Source organism: Mytilus edulis, chromosome 3, assembly GCF_963676685.1.
Source record: "Mytilus edulis chromosome 3, xbMytEdul2.2, whole genome shotgun sequence".
In the NCBI taxonomy this organism is placed as follows: domain Eukaryota; kingdom Metazoa; phylum Mollusca; class Bivalvia; order Mytilida; family Mytilidae; genus Mytilus; species Mytilus edulis.
In genome coordinates, this window is record NC_092346.1 from 9,289,886 (window position 1) to 9,317,662 (window position 27,777).

Below are 27,777 nucleotides of genomic sequence, written 5' to 3' on the forward strand. Positions count from 1 at the left end.
ATTCATCCAAATCATGGCAACCTTGTGTCGGCATATATATTGAAACAATTAGTAATGGTTTTGACATGTTGTCTAAGAATTCTACACATTGTATACGCTCGCCTCCGTCGTCAGTAGCTTTAACGAGATGATCAATTTCTTTTTTCCAAATAACTGCAACTCCCCCATATCCCCTGGGTACTTGGGCTGGATGAATGTTATTATACTTATCAACTGCTTTACCTTCAAAATTCAGATTAGTGCCTATTTCATTAATTAAATGTATTTGAAATTGAAACAACCAATGTTCTTGAATGAGGATTATGTCATTCTTCTCCAATAATTTATTAACAGCAGCAGTACTGGTTTTGATGTTCTTGCAGTTAAATGCTACTACTTTTAGAGTAGTAGCGTTATCTATGTTGGGTTTAGTTGGATGCCTCCCGGGTATAAAAAATGGTCCGAACTATTTTGTTGTTCTATATGTTGTGTTCTACTTGACATATTTCCTTCTATATTACTACCATCATTCCAGTTTGGATTTTGATTAATTGGTGGAGTGAATGTTCTTTCGTAGTTAGAGTTTGTTCTTTGAGATATTGTTGGTGGCATATTTGAGCGATAGTATCCTGCGTTTCTATTGTTTATAGGAATATGCACAATATTTTGACCTGATAAATGGTAAGGCAGAGTCTGTTGTGGAACAGCAATGTATTGTTTCTCAGGTATTGTACAACTGGGTCTTGATGTTTGATCTCTGATGTTTTGAGGAACATTTGGTCTTGTTGAGCTGTTAATATCACAATGAGATTTTGCTCTATCAGTGTTAACATTGGTTTTATTACTGTCATAAGTTACAGTGTTATTATCCTCCATTGCACATGAGGAGGTTGTCATTGGGTTGAATTGGTTGGACTGTTCATATTGGTTAAATCTATTTTTGTTGTCATTCGGCTCATGTTGATCATGCTCGATTTTTTGAAACTGTATTTCAACTTGGCGCAAAATATAATTTGTGACTTTCTTGTGGATGTTGTCAAGCAATTCAGTGTTCTCTTGGTCATTGGTTGATCTGCCTTTGTCTTGCACATTATTATTTCTAATGGGATAAGAGTGTGTTTCATCCATATATGAGATCTTTCTTTTCAGTGTTCTGATTGTGTTTTCATTTTCTTCCTTCTCACTTTCTAATCTTTTTATATATGTTTCTAGTCGAATGTATCTTTCATTACTATCGAGCAGGCTTTTTTCTCTTATTTTTAAATCTTCTTCCCATTTTCTCATCTTAATTTCCTTCTGACGAAGTTCACCCATTTTGATGTTGGTCGTTGGTATAGACTCTGTGGGGGTTGTATGTTGCTTCTTTTCAGTCTGTATTGGAACAGTTTTTGTTACAACATCCTTGTTTGAATTGGATTGCTGTATACTCTGAGTATTAGTATCTGCAATAGTTACTGGAGTAGGAATGCTTTCTTTAACTAATCCCCTCTGTGAAGCTTGTCTAATTACAGGGTGTTCTGTTGGTTGCATAACTGTACTTGTAGTACTTGCTACTTTGATTTGTTGACTTTGTTCTTTTTCCTGATCTTCAATACCAATACAGCCAAAACAAGTTGGCACCTCATTTTTATATTCTAAATTTTGCTGTTCAATAACTATATCACACAGACTGCATGCATCTAGATCATCTCCACGATTGGTGGTGGCTATCTCTTCGTCTAGTAAAGCTATAGCTAAATTGGTATTGTCAATTGGTATATAATCTATAATAGTGTCTTGTTTTTTCAAGCAGATTTTGCACTGGTAATCGGTGCTCGTGTCATTTTCAATCCTTTCAATTTCTGTGGGATTTAGTTTTTCACAGTTGTAGTGTATCCAATGTGATCCAGTGTCACAAAAAGATGCTCTTTTTCTGCATGGTCTATTGCATTGTATGCAGTCGATATCTTCTATACTTGGCTTCCCACCTTTTGACTCATTTGTATCAGATTCACTTCTCAGTTTTGCTAGTAAGTTTTCTATTTGTACTGATAGCAGTTCATTCAAGGTTTTAATGTTACTATTCTTGTGATTGTCTAATGCTTCGTTGATTGATTTATGAATGATAATTAGGTCTTCATTGATGAATTTCTGAATGTCCTTGCCATTTACAAGCATTCTAGATGTTGTATGGTAAAAGTTTATAGTATAAAACTTCTTACCTGACTGCTCGCAAACACGGATGGTATTTTGTACGATGGATTTGCCAGAGTTATCTGTAACATCAGTTATATGGGCTGTTTCGTTTAATTTTGAATAGCTTTTATAGTATTGAATTGCAGCTATTTTTAGAAGTTCATATGTTGCTGCATCAGCTTCTGCAACAATACCACCACCTGTATATTCATATTTCAGGTTTTTTACTCTTTTTGCAGCGATGAGTTTTTTTTCTAATGATTTCTCAATGTTTAGTTCATAACATCTTTTATCTTTAGTTTGTATTTGCTTGGAGTTATTTGGGTTTGGATGTTTCCCATCTCGACTTTCTCCATTACGCTGTGATAGTTTGGTATTTTGTTGTACTAATGCCATGTTGTTTGGGATTTGTTGTTTTTCGGAAGTGAACAGGGCTTCCCTTATTCACTGATACAATTTAACAAGTTCTTGATGCACAATGTGGTCTCTGTGATGTCAATCTAATTAAAAACCGATCTCTCATCGCTTCTGTTTCTGATATGTCGCGTGGGAGATCTAACGAAACCCGCTTTGAGGTCACATGTGAGTGACCTCGTAGGTGTGTCTTTTTCGACCAATGAAATTGAGTCTTCCACGATCTTGGAAGTTTAACGTAAGGCAAAGGGATGTAACTCATTTTATTTACGACGAAATCGTCAGTCAAAATAATTCATAAACTTTTTTGATTGGCTTATTAATAGGTCGTCAACTCATTTGCATATCTTTATAAATTCATAACTTTTAGTTCACTCACATGTGACCTCAAAGCCGGTTTCGTTAGATCTCCCACGCGACATATCAGAAACAGAGCGATGAGAGATCGGTTTTTAATTAGATTGCTGTGATGTTAATTATATAGGTATATTTATAATATTGGATATTTGCTTAATCCTGCTAAAGGGATTACGTATACAATGTGAGAATTAATATGATATTTGTTTTTCTATACTTCTGTAACGTGTAACCAGGCGTTTATATCTCAAACGTCCGTTCCAGTAAATACTTGGATCCAAGTTGTCCACAAACAATACGGTAATGCTAAAAACTACAACTATCTAAATTATGCACATTGAACTAAAATATATACACTGACTCTTTGTCGAAATAAAGTAACAACGGACAATTATATATATACAAATATAATACAATAAACCAGCCTGTCCTCAAGATGGGACGATGTGTCACTTAGAGACAGTATAGCTGGTACAGCTTGTCCTCCGAATGGGACAGTCTGTCAATACAAGACAGAGCGGTCTGATACAACTTGTCCTCCGAGTGGGACAACCTGTCACTACCAGACAGTGCGGGCTGGAACAACTTGTCCTCCGAGTGGGACAACCTGTCACTACCAGACAGTGCGGGCTGGTACAGCCTGTCCACCGAGTGGGACAGTCCGCCTTGTCAATCCGTTCAACTTGTACGTTTACTTTGTACCCGGTACAAAGTGTCCTTTGAATATTAAGGCTCTTACTAGCGCTTAATATAACCAACGTACGCTCATCGACAGCCAACCGACAGCCCCGAATGCTGTTTCTCACTCTCTTATATACTTTAGGGCGAATTCACTATTTACTGGATAGGGGTGTTCTCTATATGTTCCCGATACCGAACACAAGAGTACCTCTCAAACACCCCCATACCAATGGACCGAACCACTGACTCTCCCGCCAAACGTCTAAATCCACACAACGCTTCTTTCTGTATAAAATATGCATATATAATACAAGATTCTCCAGATTTATAACCATAACTACCAATAAACATTACACTTCTTGTGAACAGGGCTTCCCTTATTCACCACCGTTCTCTTGATGGATTATGATAACTTCTTTATTCTTTGAAGTGGTATAACGTGTAATTATATGAAATTATAATATTGCTAATGCGTGTATTGATGAAAAATTATTGATGTTGATGATGGTTGTAAACTATTTCTTTAATAGAGATGCTGAAATATATATGTGAACAGGGCTTCCCTTATTCACCACTATTCTGTTGATAGATTATGATCTATGAGAATTCTGTGATGCGTTACAATGAGTATATATATGATATCTGTTGTTAAGATGATGAAAATAAATTACTGATGATGTTGATGTTGACTGTAGACTCTTTCTTTAAAGAATAAAGATGTTGGTGTATTCAGATCGTATGTGAAATATACGTGTATGTGAACAGGGCTTCCCTTATTCACCACTATCTATTGATTATAGATTATGAATTATTACTTTTCAACTCTTTAATGCAATTTAATGTATATATATATGATACCTATTGCTAAGATGATGTTAATAAATTGACAATGATGATGTTGACTATAATTAATTCCTTTAATGAAGAGGCTGGAGTATATATATGTGCTATATGAAAATTGTTATGTGAATAGGGCTTCCCTTATTCACAGCTATATCAATATATTTTGGTAGAATAGATAATCATTAATGGATACCTTACTGATGATATTATATGGTGAGTATTAATTCACAGTATCTGTATTATTCCAGTATAGAATTTATACGTCCAATTGTTGAAATTAAATATTTTGTATCAATATTGCAGAGAACAAATCACATTTGTGCGAACAGGGCTTCCCTTATTCACAACACTACTGATGATACACTTGACTTGGGTATTCTATTCAACCATACAAAGCTTTTACTATCCTTTATTCATACAATGTCAATATGTTTATATTGAAGTTATTCTAACTTATTTCTGGACTATAGTTTGCTGATACTGATATTACAGGAAACCAAGGGAAATATTATTGATCTTATTAAAAAGTAATACTTTAAAAAAATATAAAATGACTTATGGAATAATGCAACTTTTATAAAAAAAAATAAAAAAATAAAAAAATAAAATGACTTAAAGAATAATGCTACTTTTGTAGTTTGTAATGTATAATATTCTTTTAAGTTATACTGTGTATTTATAGTGGATGTACAGAAGATTAAAATGTTTATGCACTATTTATAAAACAGATTTGTATTTACTTTTTATTTATTTTTTTAAAAGATAAAATGTTAATTTAAAATTTAGACACACGTGATGAGTAAATGTTCATACAATGCAGCTCACTGGTATGTAGACTGAGACTGAGACAGAAGTGAACAGGGCTTCCCTTATTCACTCACTGATCAACAGTCTTGCGTATTTCATAAGACGATGTAACCATAGACGAGAAATTGGACGTTTAGGATGAATTCCGTCGTACAATAGATTGAAGTTTGCTTTATATTTGGTAGTCTTTTGCCTCTTTTTCTTGGAGGATATAATCTGATCTTGTGATATATGAGGCACTCTATTGTCTCTATTGATATAATGTAATTGTTGATTAAAGTAATCAACGGAAAGCTTTAATTGACTGTCAATCTCTCTGTATCTTGAACTTTCGCATGTAGTATATTGCTTGCCTTGGAACAGATTCCAGCGAAATATAGAAAAATATGGGCACTCAAGAAATACAATGGAGGCGGTATTATTTTCTTGTAATATCTGGTTTTTAATAACCCTGTAATCAGCAAGTATTTGTTCTGTTACTTGATAAGGATGTTCAATGATATTGGAGAATCTACCAGATTTCTTGGACAGTTCACATGTACCGAACCAAATAAACACTATAGGTTTTTGTACTTGTTTTATATTTCTTATTGCAGACTGTACTATATTTGAATGAATGTTAGCACCCTTTTGAGAGAATATATGTACATAGGGTGTAAGTCGTCCTGGAATTATAGGCTTTAAATATCTTCCTTTACTGTCAGTTATGATATAGATGTCTGGATTCCGTGAATCAGGTTTCAATTTTGCCTCATCATTCAATAAATTACTAATCTGTGTTTTTATTTTGACTAATGACATGAATGGAGCTAATATGTATAGTTTAGGATAAGTCAGATGAACTTCAACCTATCAACTTTAAGTTTAAATTTTATATATTTAATATAAAAGTATATATTTAATCAAATTTATTTATTTATAAATTTATATGTAGAAACTGTCACTTTGTAAATAGAATTCACTTAGAATTTAAGTTTAATCAGAAAATATTTTTTTTTTCCCAATATGGCGGACTATGGCGCCATGCCGACGAGTCCAGAAAATGTGAAAAATTGTGTTTTCAGCCAGATGTTGATAACTTGATGAGTTGAAACTTGAGGATAATATCCAGTTATATGTTGGACAAATATTGACACACTAAAATGTATATATGTAACACTTATAACACTAGAATATAAAATTTTCTGTCTCTGTACAAATTCACACTTCCACCACCATTAACCAAAGTCTTGAAAAAAATCCAGGTTTTTTACATCATATGCATGTTATATTTATCTAAATATATGTCAAATATGCTTTTAAGTATACTTCACACCGAAGGAACGGGTTGGAGCTATTGTCACCTTGTCATTAATTGGACGAGTCTTACAAATTCAACGATTCGCTAATAAAATTGATTGAAATGTGTACATGTCTAGCTGGCGGTGTCATCTGACCTCAACCTCATTTTCATGGTTCAGAACTTCAGAGGTCAAAGTTAAGTTTTATAGTCTTGGTCTTTGTTTCTAATACTCGATATGCAATAGGTCAACTATATTTGGTGTATGGAAATATTTTATGATGTACAGGTCAGTCTCGTTTCAGTCAGGTTTTGGTTGATTTTGACCTCATTTTCACTGTTCTGATATTTTTCAGTGTTAATCTTTTGTGTTTTGGTCTGTTTTTATTAAACCATAAGCAATGGGTCAACTATATTTGTTGTATGGAAGGATTGCAAGCTGTACATATCTGCTTGACATGGTTCATCTGACCTCATTTGCATGGTTCATTGGTCAATGTTTAGTTTTTTTTTTGTTAAGTCTTTCTTAGAAACTATAAGCAATAGGTCAACTATATTTAGTGTATTGAATGATTATAAGGCGTACATGTATTTCTTGTTCGGTTCATCTGACCTTGACCTCATTTGCATGGTTCATTGGTCAATGTTAAGTTTTTTTGGTGAAGTCTGTTTCTTAGAAACTAAGCAATAGGTCAACTATATTTAGTGTATAGAATGATTATAAGATGTACATGTCTTTCTTGTTCAGTTTATATGACCTTGACCTCATTTTCTTGGATCATATTAGGTTTATGTGATAGTTTTAGAAAAGCTTTATATTTAGGACTATCAACATACTATCAATGATTGGTAAAGAAGGCGAGACATTTCGGCGTGTCACTCTTGTTATAGCAGGCAACGATACCAATAATGAACGAACAATTTAGTATTTATTTTATTTACCGGTGTGTATAAATAACTTAGGATCTGAACAAGCAAATGTCACAGGGCTGAGCAATATCACAGAATATTTTGAGATTGACTAGGGTCTTCTATATAATTTAATAAATATCATAGCTTTATACAAAAAGTTCTTTAAAATGAATCTTGACAGATCTCTCATCTGAGCAAATATGACAATTTTACAATAATTGCATTGTCTTGTTGTTCTCCAAATAAAATCTCCAAATAAAATATTGACGTAGTTTAATAAATTTCTTCCATGTTTCGTCCTGTTATCCGAAGACTGGATGCCACTGAAAAATATTGGAAATGATAAATATGTGAAAAAAAGTTCATTAACAGTTTAATATACAATTAGTTTTAAAAGGTTACTATCAACAATATCAAAGTATGCTGAAACAAACAATAAAGAAAACATAATAACAGTAACTAGTTATCAAAGGTACCAGGATTATAATTCATTACGCCAGACGCGCGTTTCGTCTACATAAGACTCATCAGTGACGCTCAGATCAAAAAAGTTGTAAAGCCAAACATTTATATTTGCATAAGTCTCAGGCGCGGATCCAAAGGGGGGTTCCGGGGGTTGGAACCCCCCTTTTTTTGGCCGATCAATGCATTTGAATGGGAGCATACAGTTGGAACCCCTCCTTTACTCTGGGTTGGGAACCCCCCCCCCCTTTTTAAAATGGCTGGATCCGCCCCTGAGTCTGTATATATGCATTCAGTTTTAACCTAAATCTCCATTATTATACAACTACAACAATAAATTTAAAACAAACAGTTAAAATATATACTTGTATTATAATATAAGGGGAAATTTTCCAACTTTTAATGTTTCTTTAAAATTCAACATTGTCAAGATGTAAAAAAAGGTCGTAATAACTGAATGTGGATTAATAGTTCATTACATTGGATTATAGTGGTAAATCGCGTAAAATCGACAATAAGTAAACTTGTAAAGGTTAAAATCACTTTCTCCTGAAAATCTGTAAAAAAAATCATATATTGCTCCATTTATATATATATATACACTTATACATTTGTATAAAATATACATATGAAAAAATATATTCAAGGTCATGATAACATCCAGTCGAATAACCCCTTCCTGTGATTGAATTTGTTTTGCCTAATGTCATTTCGTCATGCACGTGTACGACCGTCACATACATGGATTGACCCCCATCTCATCTTGTTGTTTTCCGCGAACTATTTTGTAAAATATTTTTTCATATGTGGAATGTTCGCAAGTTGCCTGGATTTTTCTATTTTCAACCTTCATTCACAAATTATAGGATACGGTACTTTATATGTGATTAAATTTATAACCTATGCATTAAACTTTTTTTTAAATTTTGCACCAAATGTGTATATATATATATATCAATGGTATGTGAAGATTTTTAATTTCTATCATTTTTCTCTCACAAAATTGGGGGTTAATAAATTTTGCGACTTTTTGGGTGTTTACAACTATGTCAGCAAGCTAACAAATATGTTATATAATGTGAAAAAAAAACATTTTAAATTTTTTTTTAATGTAAATCCATTAGAAATGTAACATGTAAACGATTATTCGCCTGGTGGGAACTGCATACAAACTTTTAAAATATCTTCTGTTGGATATTTCATCATTATAAAGGATAAAGCATACATGCATGAAAATTTCTAAAACATTCAGTTTCAATGTAAAAATCTATTATTTCCTTGACATATGACTATAAAGATGATATTATACATGCATTATATAACAGAACACACCATGCAGTCAGGTTTCTTACAAATAAATTCGTCCTTACGCAATTTATTTCATTGTTAGCTAGCAAAACATTCCATATATAAACATATAAATCTCGGATGTTAAAATATAAATGTTTATATGTTAGTTCATAAAACACACCAAACATCCCTTTACCAAAATCAGTTCAATCCAGAAAGAGGATTAGGGAGTGTTCCAGCCACTCCCAGCCAGGTACCTTTGGCTCCAATAGATTTCCTTAATCCAACTGTTAATAGCCAATCAAATGCATTATACCATAAATACAACCAATCAACATTGCCTCTTCAACTAAATACTACCGTTATATATCTATCATTAACTAAACTATCTAGTAAGGTTTCATCCCATTCCGCTAAAATTTCAAGATTTTGAATTTTAAATTGCATAAATAAATACAGTCAATCTAAAGATCTTAACATCAGATTATGTAGATGTTTTCTGATCCAAGAGACATTTAATACATATACTCTGATGTTTTATTTACCCCCAAAAAATCATTTTTCAAATTCATTTCCTTTTTCAAGAAACAGATACCCACCACCTCTGTTCTGTACTTCAATCATGTCTGAAACTTTCTACAACAGTCTATAGTTTGTACTTACAAAATTACATGCTAAAATGCTACTAAATAAATGGTAACAATTGAGGTCATAACAAAATTGGAATAAAAATGTAAACTGTGTACCATTTACAACTCAATGAAAGTGATTTCCGAACTATTCAAACCAGTAATGAATTTTTGTTGTTTTTACAAATTTGACAACATGTTTTCCAGCTCTTTTTTTAATTAAGAAATTCAAACAAGAATTTCTTCCTTTGTTGTTTTTGAAACACAGTATTACAAGAATAGGAAAGTGCAAATAAATTGAATGCATGCTGTGAGACCAACACCTCTCCCAGTTCTAAACTACAGTCCATTCCCGTGATAACGTTCCACAAAATACGGTGAACGATATTAAGGTTCTAATCTACAGTCCTTTTCCGTGATAACGTCCCACAATACGGTGAACAATATAAAAGTATCTACAAAGTGGGGTATACCTGGCTGTTTAACAGGAGTATAATAATGGGGCTCTAGTGCGACCTGTTTTAAAATGATAAAATGAAAAATAAATATTTGATTTGTGACAGTTCTTAATTAATGAAGGAAGTAGTATTGTATCATTTGATCTAAATAAAAAATATATATATGCAAAATAAAAAAAAATGCGCAAAATAGAAAAAAATGAACAAATACATATAAACTCACAGCAACTACTAATAGGTTCATCGAAGTTAAAATTATTTTTATATATTTGTTTTGTGTGTATTCAAATTTATTCAAATTCTACCAGCAAGTCAGGGAAAGCAAGAAATAAAATAAAACAAAATACTGTCCTTCGCGCAATTTTTCAACGATGATCAACATATTGTTTTCATATAATTTGATCCATCAAACATTAAATCAGTATAGAAGGTTTTCATTTTGAATCTAAAGATAATTTGATACAAATGCATGACAAAATGACCATAATGCCTTGAAACCCTATAAACAAGTGGGTTTTAAAGAAGAAAAAACTAACTTCGATTACCTTCAAATACTGTGCATGTTGTTTGTACAACTCATATATTTAAATATACACATTTGTACTCTATGTTGTAAACTGGGTAATACATATATTGTAAATGACATTTATGTTAATTAAATGACAATTGTTCGAGGATATTGCTCTCCCAATCAAAATGTTGGATTCAAAGGAAGAGAAATCATTCCCGCCTTCGCCTACGAAAGTTCGTTAAATCTGACCTCCAGAACAAGTAAGGTCAATTTGACTTTCAAAACAAGTAGCCGTTCAATCTGACCTTGTGAACAAGTGGCCGTCCAATCTGACCTTGAGAACAAAAAACGGTTCCGTTTAATCTGACCTTGAGAACAAGTAGCCATTCAAGCTGACATTGAGAACAAGTTGCAGTTCAATCTGACCTTGAGAAACAAGTGGCCAACAATCTGAGCCAACAATACCATATTTATATATTCCGATAATGGTATTTCATTTGTTATTTTTTTTATGTATTTATTTTAAACTTCAATAGAAGTCATCAATCCGTGTTTAAAATGAATAAAACCCCGTTCGACAAGCACTTTGATAACAAAATACAGATTAACGCAACGAAGGCGAGAACAATTTCTCAAACAAATTACTCATTGTAGTTGGTAAGTTATAGGGTATTATTATGAGTTATAAAACACAACTTGTTTGTTAAAAAAACTTACGATCCATTGGCTTATTTTGCTCTTGATACCAATATTTAAATCCATTTTTGGCATGATCGTAGTAAGTAGAATTGTATTTTGGTTTCCGTTTCGTGGCGGATGGAGCTCTGTACATTGTCCTTGGATTAGCCATGCTATTTGAAAAACTTATTTTTTGAGCTGGTTGTCTCTTTGGTAACATAAAATTGTTGTCTACCTGTTTTACTGTACCTGGAAAACAATGTTTATGAAATATTAGTACAGAAAACAATAATAGTGTTAGTGTATACAAGGTTAAAAGACATGTCGTATCTTTTTTCTATCGAAGTTTTGGGCCTTTGAAGAAGGTCATATTTTAAGAGTGGCGATATATATCATAAAGTATCATACATAATAATCAAAAAGGTACGCTTGACTAACTTTGACAGAAATTAACGATCTTTGATTTAAAAAAATATTGCTGATAACTGGCAATATTGCTACCATTTTTTTAATGTTTAGTAGGGTAAATGATGTACTGTGTTTGATTTTTAAAATGTGATTACCTTCTACAAAAGACATATGCGATCCTGTGTTTGCAAAACAAGAAGTTATATGACGCCATCTGCCACCAGCTCGTCCCATTCGGTTAAGATTCCTAAAACGGAGGTACAGTTTTCAATAATTAAGCATTTTTTTATTATACACCAACATACATATATTTTTATCAAGTACTATTTGCGTTACGAAAAATTGTGACTTTTGATCTATACATGTCCAGTTTTAGTTCAACTATATAGCTTGACAAGCCGGCGCTATAAACAAAATAAATTAGTCCGTATACATGTACATCCACAGTATAAAAGATAACGGCAATATAAGATACCATTTTGTTTATGTTGGATGTCACACATATTCGTCAAAATACACGGTTGAAAAAACGGTAGTCAACACTTTTTTTTATTCGTGCGTCAATAAGGAGCGTTTTGCCAACGAAAAGCGCCGTCTGGTGTACAAAATTACAAGCCTAGTATCGTCGATGAGGGTTTTTTTATGGCAAGCCGTTCTCGTCAAAACTATGTTTAAACCATTTTTCGAGAAATTTACACACTGAGAATTACAAAAAAACACACTGAGATTTAAAAACTTCAAAACACACACTGAGAATTAAAAATTACACACTGAGATTTCATAAAGACGCACTGAGATTACAAAAATGAAAAACACACACTGAGAATTGAAAATTACACACTGAGAATTGAAAATTACACACTGAGAATTGAAAATAACACACTGAGATTTCAAAAAGACACACTGAGAATAAATAAACTGAAAAACACACACTGAGAATTGTTAATTACACACTGAGATTTCAAAAATACACACCGAGATTAATATGCAAATTACTAATGAATATTCATGAGATGAATAATTCAACAGATTAATATCTTGATCTCAAAAACTCTTGTCATCATAGTGAAATGCGATTCCTTCAACCAATTAACATTCGTAATAAATTTCATGACTTAACATCGCTCATATTCACAAGTTTGTTGCCTATAATTCATATCATTACTACCAGTGTATCGGGACTTGTAACATAAATTGGATTTTTTCCTTTGATGTTTTTATGAAATAATTTGCTTAAAAAGTGTGGTGAGGGAAAACCATGGTATATTATATGCAAATTTATGTTGTACCATACTTTGCTAAAAATATGCAACTCGACTAGAATCCAAAGGAAAAAAGGCGGAGCTTCAGCCATGGTATAACATATTCATTTTGATGTTATTCCATGGCTGAAGCTCCACCTTTTTTTTTTAAATGCATCCGCCTCTAAAATATTTAGGAAACTGTAAAACGTACTAAAAGGTCAAGATCTTCATTTGTTTTCATTTTATAAGAAAAAGCAATAAATTATGTGTACCACATTTCAAGAAACCCTTTTCAAACTACATAGTATTGTTACGAATTCCCTTAATTTTGGAAACAATTACTGAATGTTTCTTTTTTCAGTTTTGAAAAAAATAAAATGTAACACTATCATTTCCTTTGCGAAAATTCAATTTAAATTCGATTTAAAAAGGGGGGTACCTATACAAAAAGGAATAAATATCGGCTACAAATATCTGTGAAAAAACATGATTAGGGGACGTACACTATCTACGCCCCTGGATCCGCCACTGTTAAAATATTATTTTTATCATTTAAATTGTGTTTTAATAAATAATCTAATAAAATAACGGAAGAGAAGCATTTTTCATTTAGATAAAAATTCTGTAAAATATGATTAATTTGTATGATACATTGAAAAAAAAAAAAAATTCTTACCGTCATTAGAATAATTATTTAATCCTTGTCGCTGGAATCCGACATTTGTGTTTACCTCAGTCTGATGACATTATGAAATTACCTGCGCCTACAATCATACACGGGGCGCAAAACTAAAAACAAATCAGGGAAAATCCGACATTTTCATTACTTTCTGCAAATTCAGGGGTTCTATTACATGAAGTACACAGACGATCATACACGCAGCGCAAAAGTGACTTGCGCGAGCTTCCATTTCATTGGATAAAACTGTAACGTGATCAATTTCCAATATTAGTTGAAGGTCTTGAAGCTGTCAATCATTTTATTTATATTACAAATTTTATATACCATGTGTCTTACTCATTAACATATTTAAACAAACTCATCCTTCGGATTCGTTTGTTTAAATATGTTAACTCGTAAAAACCATGGTATATATAGTACTTAAAACCGTTTTAGCATGGGTCCCTTTTAAAAAGTCTTCCAACTGTTACCCTGATTTCGCAAGTTAATCTTTTATATTTTTGTTACGTTTATATTCTATTATAGACACTTGAGTAAAAACTTCACTGCATTATTTGTTTTTCAGTGCAAATTGTTCCAAGTTTTCTTATAATTTTAATATAAAGTTTTCACCATTTGGTATAAATATTTTGTAATAAGAATAAGCGGGTATTTTTCTTGTCCTTGTATTTCTAAAGTTTTTTATGAATAATTTGGAACCAAATCGAAGGACTAACGAGTTCTGTCCCTTAGTTGCTTTAAGCTTGTAATAGATTCAGATTAAGTATGCTAATTAGATATGTGCGCATAAAAAGTGCGCACAAATCTCAGTGTGTCATTTTAAATTCTCAGTGTGTAATTTCAAATTCTCAGTGTGTGTTTTCAATTTATTTATTCTCAGTGTGTCTTTTTGAAATCTCAGTGTGTTATTTTCAATTCTCAGTGTGTAATTTTCAATTCTCAGTGTGTAATTTTCAATTCTCAGTGTGTAATTTTCAATTCTCAGTGTGTGTTTTTCATTTTTGTAATCTCAGTGCGTCGTTATGAAATCTCAGTGTGTAATTTTTAATTCTCAGTGTGTAATTTTTAATTCTCAGTGTGTAATTTTTAATTCTCAGTGTGTAATTTTTAATTCTCAGTGTGTGTTTTGAAGTTTTTAAATCTCAGTGTGTTTTTTTGTAATTCTCAGTGTGTAAATTTCTCGAAAAATGGTTTAAACATAGTTTTGACGAGAACGGCTTGCCATAGTTTTTTTTAACAATTAATCCATTACTTATAATTAATCCATTTTTTATAGACAATATGGTATGTCTCTCATGGAAAATTATCAAATACCACAATTATTTATAATAATGAAAAACAATAGAATCATTACATGTCTGGACTTTGAGATCTGTGAAACAGCCGATTGTAATACTGTCTTGTGATTGGATCTAGTGGTTCCTCCGTCCTGGCAGGCATTGTCATCTCTCTCTGTAGTCTCATTGGGGGTGGGGACGAATACCGGAAGTCGTTATTATATCCTAATCTGGATTCTGTCTGTAATATAAATATTCAAAGTTTATATATGTACGCGAGTAAATTAAAGCAGAATTTGGTGGCAGTGAATGACACAGCGACCAAGGGGAACCAGTATACCGAAAAATACATTTCAGGTCACCATAATACACACTTAACAACACTTAACGCTTAACGAGTACTTAACACCATATGACATAAAAGAAAATAGTCCTTGCACTGCAAACGAGTTAGGCTATGTGTTATGTTTGACAATGAGACAACTATTCATTGTATTCAACAGAGTACAGAGACTATGAACAAACCCAATATCGTAAAGAAACATATACAAATAGTAGAACAGCTCGAGATAACAAAAGGTGAAGCAATACAAATCAGAAAACAAACGACCTTATTTAAAGTAAATAAATAACTCATACTCACTTATTTGAAGTGAAAACTCTAATCGTCAAGTCAGACAGGGTCGGATGTGCAAATTGATGTTGAAATTCAATATACATTTTTGTACATCGGATTGAGCATTGCCCCAGTGGTTTCGACAATTTTAAGACAATTGTGAATTTCATTTTGTTTTTCGAAGTTTTTACATGTATTGTCCATTATTAAAACTAACCATCATCAAGTGTAATAGGTGCACATCAGAAGCTAAAACTATTTTGCAACTACCATTTAAATTCACTGTCTGTATTAAATGTTGTATTTGTGTTTGCTTGACCCATATGGGTGTATTTTGCAAATAAAATTATTATTATTATTTAAAAGTCGTTTACATAGGTAGTTCACATATAAAGTTACATGTCCTTGTTTTTATGAAATAACACCAAAAAAATGTTAAAAGGCAAATGGCCCTGCACTAGCTGCTAAAGCAAAAATCTTGTACGATCAATCATATAGACGTGTTGATATTAAAAATTCCTGCATATATACGTGTTATAGATCGTTATGAATGTTTAATGAGTAATATCAATTAAAAGTGATAAGACAGCAACCAAACAACACGAAATAAAACTTAGATATGAAGTTAAACTTGAAAAAAATGGTGAAAGGGCTTGGATTTGTTTGAAAGAGATCTACAATAAAGTTTTGATAATGCGTTATAGAGCCATAGCTTTAGTCTTTGGCATAAAACTACAAAGAAATTCTTTAATCGTTCTCTAAGACAAAGCTCAAATTGTAGATCTAATTAAAACGCAATGGTATTTAACTGAATCAAGCTCTCATCACGGCAGGAACGTCCAATAACAGAAAGTAATTATCCGGTATACAAATCAAAATATAGCTTAATGTCCCATTCGGGCAGAAAATGATACGCAAACAAGTGTACAAATCTAAATAGCTTAAGATTTATACATATTTCACTGCATAATATGCATTTTTAAAAGTTTTAACTGTAATAGATTGGTATCTTTGTAATGGCTAAAATAGGCATTCATTGCTTTTCCAATGCAGGTGCTAAGTATAGTGAAACCACAACCTAAGATGACTGATAAAAGATGATTTTTAGAGAAGACGTTTTCATCAGAACAGAGTGGGTAGAAATTGAAACAATACCATGAATTCACAGTTCTATATCTCCTTTTTTTATATATAGATTGCAATAATTAATATCTGTCTTTCTTGCGTGGGCTTTTTCAAAAATGAAAATAAAGTATAATTGACTCATGTTTTTTAAAGCTGCAAATTAAAGTCCACACATTATGCCACTAAATACCAAAAATTCACAAGACACATACCTGATCTTGATAATCCTGAAATAAGACATATTTCCATAGAAAACATACACACATATATAGCTCTTCATCTTTTTAATAAGCTTTCGATTTTCAAAAAATTTGGTCTCGAGCATCACTGAAGAGATATTGATTGTCAACATGCGCAACAGGTCTGAAAAGCTAATTTTATAACATAGACATTCCAACTTTAACCAAAATAGTAAATACATAGATATGTTTATTACACGAACGATAAAATTGAGAATGGAAATTAATGGGGAATGTATCAAAGGGACAACAACCCGACGATGTACAGTCTCAAGATCGAGAAATCATGACACATTTTTTTAAGGATGTTCGCTTCTCTGTTAAAAAATAACAAGCTTTTTAAAAGACTGTTATGAATTGATAGTATATAAATAAATAAACTAAAAAAGTAGAAAAAATGGAGATTCCGTGTGCTCGTTTTCGAGATATAAGCCATTGAAAATTTGGCGGGAAACAATTCTCTCTAGATTTTTCATATATTTAACATAGGCACCTTATCTGTTTCAAAAACTATGAAAAATAACAAGAATTCTATAAAATTTTGAAATATGGCTTTTCAAACTTTATGTAATAAAATTATGAAAAGAAAAGTAGGGATTAGTGGGCAATTTCCGAAAATCTGGCAAAAAATCAAAAAATGGAGTAGCAAACATCTTTAAATCAAACATTCAGTAACTTTTTAAACGTTAATTCAATCATAAAATAATTGTATTACCTGTGTTGCGTTGTTAATCCTTGACCCCGGTCTCCCTGGGGTAACACGACCGGGGGTATAAGCACCATATCTGCCTGTAGGGTTTGGAGGGGGTGACGGACAATTGACATCTCCATACGGATCATCTTCATATACATCAGATGGATATCTGTAAACAAATATTTTGAATTTCATTAGTCTGTATATTTGATGCTATGCAATTTTATATCCGCGTAAGTATTTTATTGATGCAGTTGTTTTGATAAGTGCAACTACCACAGGCTAGTTCAGAACTATAAATCCGCCAATTTTTAACCTTTTCATCCTGAAAGAGTATTATTCTAGCTACTTCTAAATTTGTAAGAAAATTACTATTATAAAAGTCTCCAGACTGGACTTACAACGTCAACTATGGGCATGCCCTCCGCCGCAAGAAAGCTCTAATGGCCCCGACGGTAGACAGGTCGGGAATATATATTCCAATGTTATTTCAACATAGAGAACCAAACATCTGACATGAAACTATTAATGTAATAAAATATGTCGTTACAAGGAGGAACACTAACGAAATTTCCGAAAAGAACATTTGATATACAAATATGCGGAAGGAAGGAAACATGTTCTGAAAATGATAACCACTTCCCTTTTTATCACAGCCAGTTGTCGAAAAAAAAACTCCCTCAAGTGTAAGCGGTTTTTTTTTTTTTGGTAAGAAGTTAAACACTACCTGAATGTACCAGTCGTTTGGTAGGTTACAGAACTAGCCCTGTGGATCGGGTCATATTCCATCATCTCTATCAGATATCAGAAATGTTAGTACTTTTGATATATATCCCCTTGTCAATATCAGTTCTGTATAGCATGTCTGATTACTTATTTATACTGATAGCTTGTTGATTATTAGGTTCTGTAATACGGCATACACCAGGGGAATAACTATTTTATCGTCACCTATATATGATAATGTCTGGATTTTATGTTATTTAAGACAAAAATCATTATTGGTTAATTATGGTCCTAAACAAAATTGTCCATGGAGCAACTTTATGAGCTACATACATCTTTTAATAGTGCATTTGAATGAGGCTATCGGTAACAACTTGAACTTACGGCCATCTCTCTCTCTCTTGTGACCTGATTCAGCGACGATTTTTCCGAATACCAAAATATCAAGTGTTTCTCACTTGACAACTCGCAGTTTGGATTTTTAATATACATTTTTAGAATAATTTAAGTGATGACAGACCAGGTGATCATTCCACAAGAGGGTCACACAAACTGTAATCGTTTAATAAGGCCAAATTAAAATTTTTTTAAAACAGAGCCACACAAACGTATTCTTAGAGTGTTGAATATAAAGAGTTGGACAAGGTTTGTTCGTTGGACAAGGTCACACCAAGTCTTTTAATTTTCAATGAGGTCACAATATATCTGGTTCCTTGTTGTTTGTGCTGGTTTGGTTTTTTTGTGGTGGAAAGGGGGGTCATAACATACCACATGGTTCCCAATTATGATAACAATGTATTACTAGTTTGTTCTTTAAAGTTTCGAAGAAGATCTCGGCCATCTTATTTCTTGTTCTCTTGACAGGGACCATCTTATTTAATTCCTTGTTTTGTTAAGTATGACTATTGCACTTTGGAGAACACTCTACAATCCGACTCTTTAATAAACTCTGATCTTTGCATATAATCACTGCTTTCAATATTACCCCTCATTCTAAATATAACCGTGACTTTAACCAATGTGGGACACATACAAAGCTTTCATTCCATGTTTGTACCCAAAATAAATCGTCCCCCTTTTTTTAACAAAACAGCTAGAAAAGATATTGTTGTTGCCTAAATGTAAATAAACAATATTTAAGGTATTTATTTTTATGAATTTATCACACAGCCCCCTATAAATTTATGTTGGAGATTAAATCTTTAAGAGTATTTACATAGTAGGAACCCTGTGTTTTTGTACTTTAAATTTATCATTTACACATATCATTGTCGCATTCTTTAAAATTTTGGAACAATAATTACAAAAGATATGGTATTGTCACTGTTGTAAGATTGTACAAATAGAACACAGATAACCCGCAATGACATAATAGTCGGGTGTCCATTAATACGGATTAATTTTCAATGATGTTTGTACAGTTGGTAGGCACGAGCACAAAAGATCGATTTTCCATGTTATATCTAAGGACAGAAGGTCGGCTACCTAACCGACAGTCAGTCATATAGATTTAATAAATCTGTCAACACCTACTTCCAAATTCGGAATTAATCCAAATACAGAATGTGAAATTCGGTCTGTGTTTTTACCAAGTCATACAAAAGCCTCGCGATCGACTCTGCATAGTTTCATTGCGTCCTAAGCGTTGCCGATACAAGCATTAACTGCTAGTAGTCTGTTGTTATTTATGCATTATTGTCATTTTGTTTATTTTCTTTGGTTACATCTTCTGACATCAGACTCTGACTTCTCAAGAATTGAATTTTAAATGTGCGTATTGTTATGCATTTAGTTTTCTACATTGGCTAGAGGTATGGGGGAGGGTTGAGATCTCACAAACATGTTTATTGCCTAAATTACCCATGATTATATTTGAAATTGTTTTCAGAGGCACGGTCCCTACAGTGCTTGTTAACATTAATAAACATTACAGTTTTAATATGCTACAATTCAAACACCATATGTATGATTATTTATGGCGCTGCATATTGTTCAACTTTCTTAATTGAGTCTCAAGTGTTGCTGTGACAGTGTGCAATATTATCAGAGGCATGGTCCCTACATGTTAACATTAATTAACATGGCAGTTTTAATATTCTACAATTTTAACACCAAATGTCTTTTATTTATGGCGTTGCTTAGGGAATATGGATAATTATAGCGTATCAAAGTCTGAACCTATGTTAGATCTTTAACTCGAGGCATGCAATTAAATTAAAACTATTATAAACTTTTAGACGAACTTTAATATACACTATTGAAATAATTTAAAATGAGTAATAAAACTAATTGTTTGATTTATCACACAGGTGTTTTTATTAAAGAAATATATAAACCACTTTTTGATTTGTTATACTGAAATAAAAGGAGCTGTTGGGTATAGTTCAATGAGAGAACAATCTTAGTAAAAATAGGCGCCGAGAGCTAGGGTCACCTAAGGTTTTCAATAAAACACAAGAGCGAATATAGCTAAGGTGTAACACAAGTAAATCGTCCCGAATTGAATCAAAAAATATGTATAGATCTCTATTTCATTTCTTATACCGAAATAAAAGGAAATGTGGGGTAAAGTTCAATGAGAGAACAGCCTAAGGAAAAAAATTAGGGATCAAGAGTTAGGGCAACCTTTAGTCTTCAATAAAACACGGGAGTGTACAAAATATGCTATTAAAGCTGAAAATCTCTCCGAATTGATAAATAAAAATTGAACAGAAACAATCAATTAAATATCTGCTGCCGACACCCAATTGTGCAAATAATGAAAAGCCGTAAGATATGACATACGAACACTTCTAAGGAGTTTCATGACGCATATTAAATAACAAAGTAAAAATCTACATATGTGCACTGACTTCTATTTGACTCTTATTACTTAAGCTTTCAAATGTACTATATATGAACCGTGATTTGGTTTGTACTGCATATATGTCAATGTGCGTGCGGCCATTTCGATTCCGCTTTTTGTATTGTATCATATCTGTAATAGGCATTTTTATATAGCATTGCGACCGCCGTTGCCAGTTTAACGTTCTAATCTGATTCCACTAAACGAGCCATATGATTGCTCCTGCTTCAAACCTTTTTGGACAGTGCATTGATTGCCATCTGTGTAGCAGACGGCTGAAACGAACATTACAAAAACGTTATTCCTCGAGTTCAAACAAATATTTAATATATTGCATGCTTTAAATTGGGGGGAAAAACGAATTCACAAACCATTGTGTAAATATTTAATGTAAAAATTGATATTTTTGTCTGTTATAAAATTGATCTGTAGAACGTGAACATGGATAATAGACTTGTCCAATCAATTTAACACGTCATCAGAAACAAAATGTTGAATAATATTTTATTTGAAGTGTTTACATAGCGCTTAAAATGCATACAATAAACGTAAATTTTACTTTCATACATATAAACTGTACTAGAAAAGTGTTTATAAAGGGTTTTTTTCTTTCTCAAGTATATTGAATACTTCCAATCCATTAACTCTATACAGTCTGATAAGTGTTTATTCAAAAACATTTCTTTTTTAATTATATAAATTAAAATTGCTTTGAAAACTTTAAACTCTATCAAGTGTTGAATAGTAAAAAAGTTTATTTTTTGACTTGTAATAGCTGTACCATGAAAAGTATAGGTGAAATATATTGTATAATATCACATGAACTTAAATTAGTTTTATATATCTTTGATCTTTTCCGAATGTAGCATGAAAGTGGATTATTTTCTGGGTTACGATTCTTTCAATCATTTCTTGAATCTTTCAGATAGTCATAATAATGCAGATTTCTGCACGTTACAAATATTGGAAACGATATTGAATATATGAAGGTGAATATATGCGAACATACATTACATTGTAGGAAAGATTTTTATAGCAACAGACCAAGTACGTTCATGCAGTTGCCATGAACAATTATTAAATAAAGTATTGTTTTACAAGTGTTATTCGTTTGCAATACTTATAAAACTGCGTATAAGTTTGTCGATCCAGCTTTTTTCAAAAGGGGTGTTCCCAGGATACAATGGGGGTTCAAACCATATTTCTCCATTCAAATGCGTTGATCGTCCCAAAAAGGGGGATTCCAACCAACGGAACGCCCTCCCCCTGGATACACCATTGGACAATTGTATAGTACGTTCTACTTTCTTTAATCAAATTATTGAGATCAAGAAAGATGAATCTTGTATTAGTACAATGAGTCTAAGCCGGCGACTTGTAAATATAGTTACGACCAATTGACTGTCTATTTTCTGCATGATAATCCTAACAAATACATCAGATTCACATACTGTATACAATTTAATCATTCAGCCAGAAAGATTCCTTAAACCAAGAAGTCCCTATACCTCGAACCCCTACACCATACACATGATCACACCGCTTTACCACATGCCACGTAATAACTATCTCGTACTGCTATCAATTCATTTCCCCGTACTGCTATCAATTCGTTTCCCCGTACGACCAAATATTAGTTTTACTTTCTATACAAAACAAGAAAATGACAACAAGTAAGCACAAGTTTTGTTTTAAGAATAGACTTCGTATGATTTTTACGAGGTTAGGTTTTCTTTTAGTTTTACTGATTCAGAAACTTAGGAGGACCACGTCCCAATCCCACACCACCTTAAACCCCTTCAAACTGTGACATATTTTCCAAGGGAAGCTCTGTTAGGAAGAACAAACATCTGTTGACACTCCTATCCGAAACCTCGCCCCATATACAAAGTTATCACTTGTACTTCTACCAAAAAGAACATTCCACATACCAAATCATTATCTCGTACTCCTACACAAAACCTCACCAATATACCAAGCCATCGGCTTGTACTTCTACCAAAAACGCTCTCCCATGAACCGAGTCAATATATCTAAGACTAACCCTATCATACCCCTGAGATACTATGTGTTATAGTAGTCTCCGCATTCCGTTCAATAGTGCTTCTATTTTGTTCTTTAGATGCCGTACATTGCATGTTCCACATATAAAAAGTGCACTAACTATGTATATGATATATATAGGATAGAAAAAATTATGATCTTGCAACAGTAAATCGAACTTACATATCATAGCCTCTCATTTCATATGAAGTATATGGTCGTCGAATTTGTCCTGCCATCTTGTTAAAAGTTCTGTGTTGTCAAATGCGAGTTTAATTTCAATTAATATCCAATGTTTTCAATCGATCTTCACGCTTCGACGTTTATCATTTGTCCAGTGAAAGTTTTCTTCTTATATCATAAATATACCTTTTATTGTTGTAGATTTTTAGTTGAATTTATCAACACAATTTAAACCTCCCAGATTATTCATAGTTCTCTATACTATCAAGTAGAAATATACGATTATTTGGGCCAGTTTATTAATTTTAGGGGGCTTTGAGACCGGATAAAAGTTACTAGGACAATGATTAAAGCGAAGAAGAATATCTTATTGATATATTGGTGTTTATTTTATTAATAAACGACAAACTACCGGAAAAATTGACAAATTTAAATTTAATTTTTGGTTCAATTTAGTAAATATTAATCTTGAATACAACTCCATTTTACCTTAGATTAAATTTCAATAGATCTTAACTACCGTTATTGAAAGGTATTCAAGCGGGTATTACAAAAGCTATAGCTTAAACCTTTTTACGGATTAATCTCCGACCGTTCCTCTTGCTTTTAATTAGGTGCAACATGCATATGCACCACGCACACATGAAAAAGAGATTATTTTTTTATTACAAGGGATTATAATATTAAGTCGATTTGTCTGGTGGTCCTTTACGTAGACTCAGATTAAACAACAGTACAAAGAAGGTGGAATGCACACATGCAAGCACCCGATTACATTAAAAACTTGAAATTGAATTATGAAACAACTTTTATGGAACCAATTAACCAATATTCTGTCAAATATGGTTTCCTCATTTATTTTCGAAAATTGGTCTCCTTGTTCTATAATCATATATTCTTAGTTTGAGTACATGACGGGTGCCACAGTGTGGAGCAGGATTTTTTCATCATTCCTGAACCCTTGAGATCAACCCCGTTTTTTAAGGGGGTATGGTTTGTGTTTTTTCAGTCTTTCCTTTTCTATGTTGTGTTATTGTATTGTTGTCTGTCTGTTTGTCGTGTTTCTTGTTGACCATAGTATTGTCATATAAAAAAGAAGATGTGGTATGATTGCCAATGAGACAACTATCCACAAAAGACCAAAATGACACAGACATTAACAACTATAGGTCACCGTACGGCCTTCAACAATGAGCAAAGCCCATATCGCACAGTCAGCTATAATAGGCCCCGATGAGACAATGTAAAACAATTCAAACAAGAAAACTAACGGCCTTATTTATGTAAATAAATGAACGAAACACAAATATGTAACACATAAACAAACGACAACCACTGAATTACAGGCTCCTGACAGTTTGTTTTTGACTATCCCTTTCGTATCTTTCGACTTTTGCGTAAAATGAGAAACTATAACACCAAACACCTTATTCCCATAATTGGGGTCGAGACTGGCTATGCATTTTCTACGTGTTCCGCTTAGTCGACACACAATTAATACCTTTTTGATGTTTTATAACATTAAATCGTGGGCTTAAAGAGCATTTGACTGGTAAAAAACAGCCATAAGAATCATTGTTTTTGGTATAACAGCTTCATAAAGTATTTATCGTTTGTCCGGCTATCTTCTCTTTTTAAAAGTTTTTGAGCAACATCTGCATACCCTTCCGGAGCACGTTAGATTGCCCCTAGTTTTTTTAGTGTTCGTGTTGCTTAGTTTTTAGTTTTCTATGTTGTTTCTTATGTATTATAATATTTGTCTGTTTGTCTTTATCTTTTTTATCCCTGGCGTTGTCAGTTTATTTTATATCTATGAGTTTGAATGTCCCTTTGGTATCTTTCGCTCCTATTTTCTTTTAAACTATTTTGTAGAATGTATCTACATAAAAAAGTATGCATATCCACAGGATTCGAGTATTCTTCAAATATTCTTAAAATGCCCGGTATTCTGGATTATGTAACATTTTGGTACTAGCTGCTTATAGAGACCATGGTTTGTCCGGCTATCTCCTGCTACATAGTTTTAGTCATAACTTTGATATTTTGTATAGGAGGTTTCTACACATATATAAAAGATGTGGGCATCTTCACAGGATTTTTTATTTTTATTTTATACTCTGAAAAGCTAGATATTTGAACTTAGTAACTTTTTTATGTCTTAAGGTGGTATGGGTGTCTTCCTCCATCTTGGATTGTTAAAAACAGAGAACCAAAGGTCCAGCTTTTCTATTAAGTTAGCAAAATTTGATGCAGAAATGCAGATATTTTATGTGAATTTTCATTTAAAAGAACCAATTTATAAGAATATAACTTATTAATATTGATATATTTGCAAATAATAAATATTTTTGGTTGTTTGAAAGAAAGAAAAAAATGGGCATTTTAAGGGGAGGTAACTCTAAAACAGTGCATTTTCTGAAGGATTCTACATGGAATTTTCCTATTTTGTATTTTAGCCGGAAAAAACGTACGGTGACCCTATCTTTTCTTTTGATATTCTCAAAGCATTGTATGAAAGCTATCTTTTCCTTAAGTATTTAACAATTCTATCATTTTGTTTAGTTTCTAATCACAAAATTGTGTTTTTTCCTGTATAATCCATACAAAATGTTTCATTTTGTCACGCCCTGTAGCTTGAGAAAATGCACGGTGACCTATCATTTTTATTACATTTTTCAACATATATCAATAGATACTACATTTTGGTAAAGTATGAACAAATTCTATCATTTTTATTTTAGACTCCCATACCACCTTAAAAGTCAGAAAGGGGGATGTTAGATATTCACAAATCGATATTTGGACGTCATTTCCCCCCTTTTTGGAAATTTTGAAAATTGAAAATAATCATGAAAAAAAGAAAATGTTCTTTTTATCTTCTTTGAACAAGTCAGAACCTTCCGTGACGGTCATTTACAATATAAAGCTTGGCCTACTAATGAAATTATTTTAAATCTTATAATCACCTTACAATTGTAATTTCCTAAATCTCACTAAAGTTGCATTTATGAGACATATCAGTTCACCTGCATTGATTTTAATTTCCTTGCAAAAATGTGTTTAACTTTGAACGAAGTAGATAGTATCGAAGGTTGTTGTTGGACAATATCAACAAAACCGCAACCCAACATCAGAACATAACCAAACGATCGCCATACCTTATTGTATCTATGATTGGCAAGTGCTTGCTGTAAACATTGTTGTATAACGGCGCTATAATGTCCCCGAGACTGAGTAGAAAAATAGTCAGAGGATATCAAAGGGAGACCAACATAATCGTGACACAAACACAAAAAGATTATAAACATGAGTTACAAAACTAATCTACAAAACACTACAGAATAAACTAAAGACTACATAAGCATCGGAAGCGACAGCAAGCATATCCTGTTTCAAACGTCAGTTGATAATTATACACAGTTAATATAGAGATGACAGAAGACATGATATAAGAACAAAAAAGTCATTTCTAGCATCTATAGAGGTCAACACAGGGTCTTCAATACCTATATACTTTCATATAACTTTTATTGGTATGTTTTACAGAGACAATTAATTGCCTGTGCTTCAGTAATAGGCATGTGTATATAAACAATATATCGAGCTCTAAATCGTTCAGTATAAAAAAAAACGCTGTCTCTTGTGTTTACATATTTGATATGTCATCAATACCAAATGGCCCAAATGACATTTGCACACAAATACTGCAAAGACGGCCACTTAAGAAATCCAGGACTTAGGACATGTCATGGACATATGACTCAGTTAAACTAGTTTTCGAGATGACAGTCAGTTTGTTAGTTAGACGAATTGTTGAGTTCAGCGGACAATCTCCTAATTTCTACATTTAACAAAAAAACAGATTCGCAAATATGTTTTAACTTACCTTGACCATTTCATTGTTTCCATCAACCTTTGCATTCGATTTTTTCCCCTCCCCATGACTATAGCACATTTCTCTAAAACCGACTGTTACCACCAACAAGGCTAGTTAAAATACTGGCGATGACAACTGGATAAAAGGATTGTTCTTTTTATCTTATATCTTGCACACATTAATTACAAAATACTTAAATGAACAAGTGTTAATAAACGGTTAAAGGGATTAATTTGAATCGGATATGCATGGAGTGCTTAATTTTATTGATCATTTCCCAAATGCAGAACTTGGCTCAAGAAGTAGATTAGTAACTTTGGAATCGATGTGCATATAAAGCCGC

At 32.5% G+C, this 27,777-nt stretch overlaps 2 protein-coding genes across 10 annotated transcripts; both read right to left on the reverse strand.

Moving 5' to 3' along the window:
- Nucleotides 1–396: 396 nt before the first annotated feature.
- Nucleotides 397–2,550, reverse strand: LOC139515018 (uncharacterized). Its single transcript, XM_071304577.1, has one exon. The coding sequence runs from the start codon at nt 2,548–2,550 to the stop codon at nt 397–399; it is 2,154 nt and encodes a 717-aa protein (XP_071160678.1).
- Nucleotides 2,551–7,695: 5,145 nt separating this feature from the next.
- LOC139515741 (uncharacterized) lies at nt 7,696–27,598 on the reverse strand. 9 transcript variants are annotated; one of them, XM_071305415.1, is made up of 8 exons: nt 27,444–27,598; nt 17,782–17,929; nt 17,040–17,054; nt 15,164–15,327; nt 12,039–12,130; nt 11,515–11,724; nt 9,396–9,486; nt 7,696–7,770 (listed from the first exon to the last, which is right to left on the reverse strand). In XM_071305415.1, the coding sequence occupies exons 1-7, from the start codon at nt 27,497–27,499 to the stop codon at nt 9,401–9,403; spliced, it is 771 nt and encodes a 256-aa protein (XP_071161516.1). In that variant the 5' UTR covers nt 27,500–27,598; the 3' UTR covers nt 7,696–7,770; nt 9,396–9,400. The 9 variants fall into 9 exon arrangements, with proteins under 9 accessions (XP_071161516.1, XP_071161515.1, XP_071161514.1 ...); XM_071305414.1 differs by lacking the exon at nt 27,444–27,598 and adding an exon at nt 23,558–23,816; XM_071305413.1 differs by lacking the exon at nt 27,444–27,598 and adding an exon at nt 18,488–18,639.
- Nucleotides 27,599–27,777: the final 179 nt, after the last annotated feature.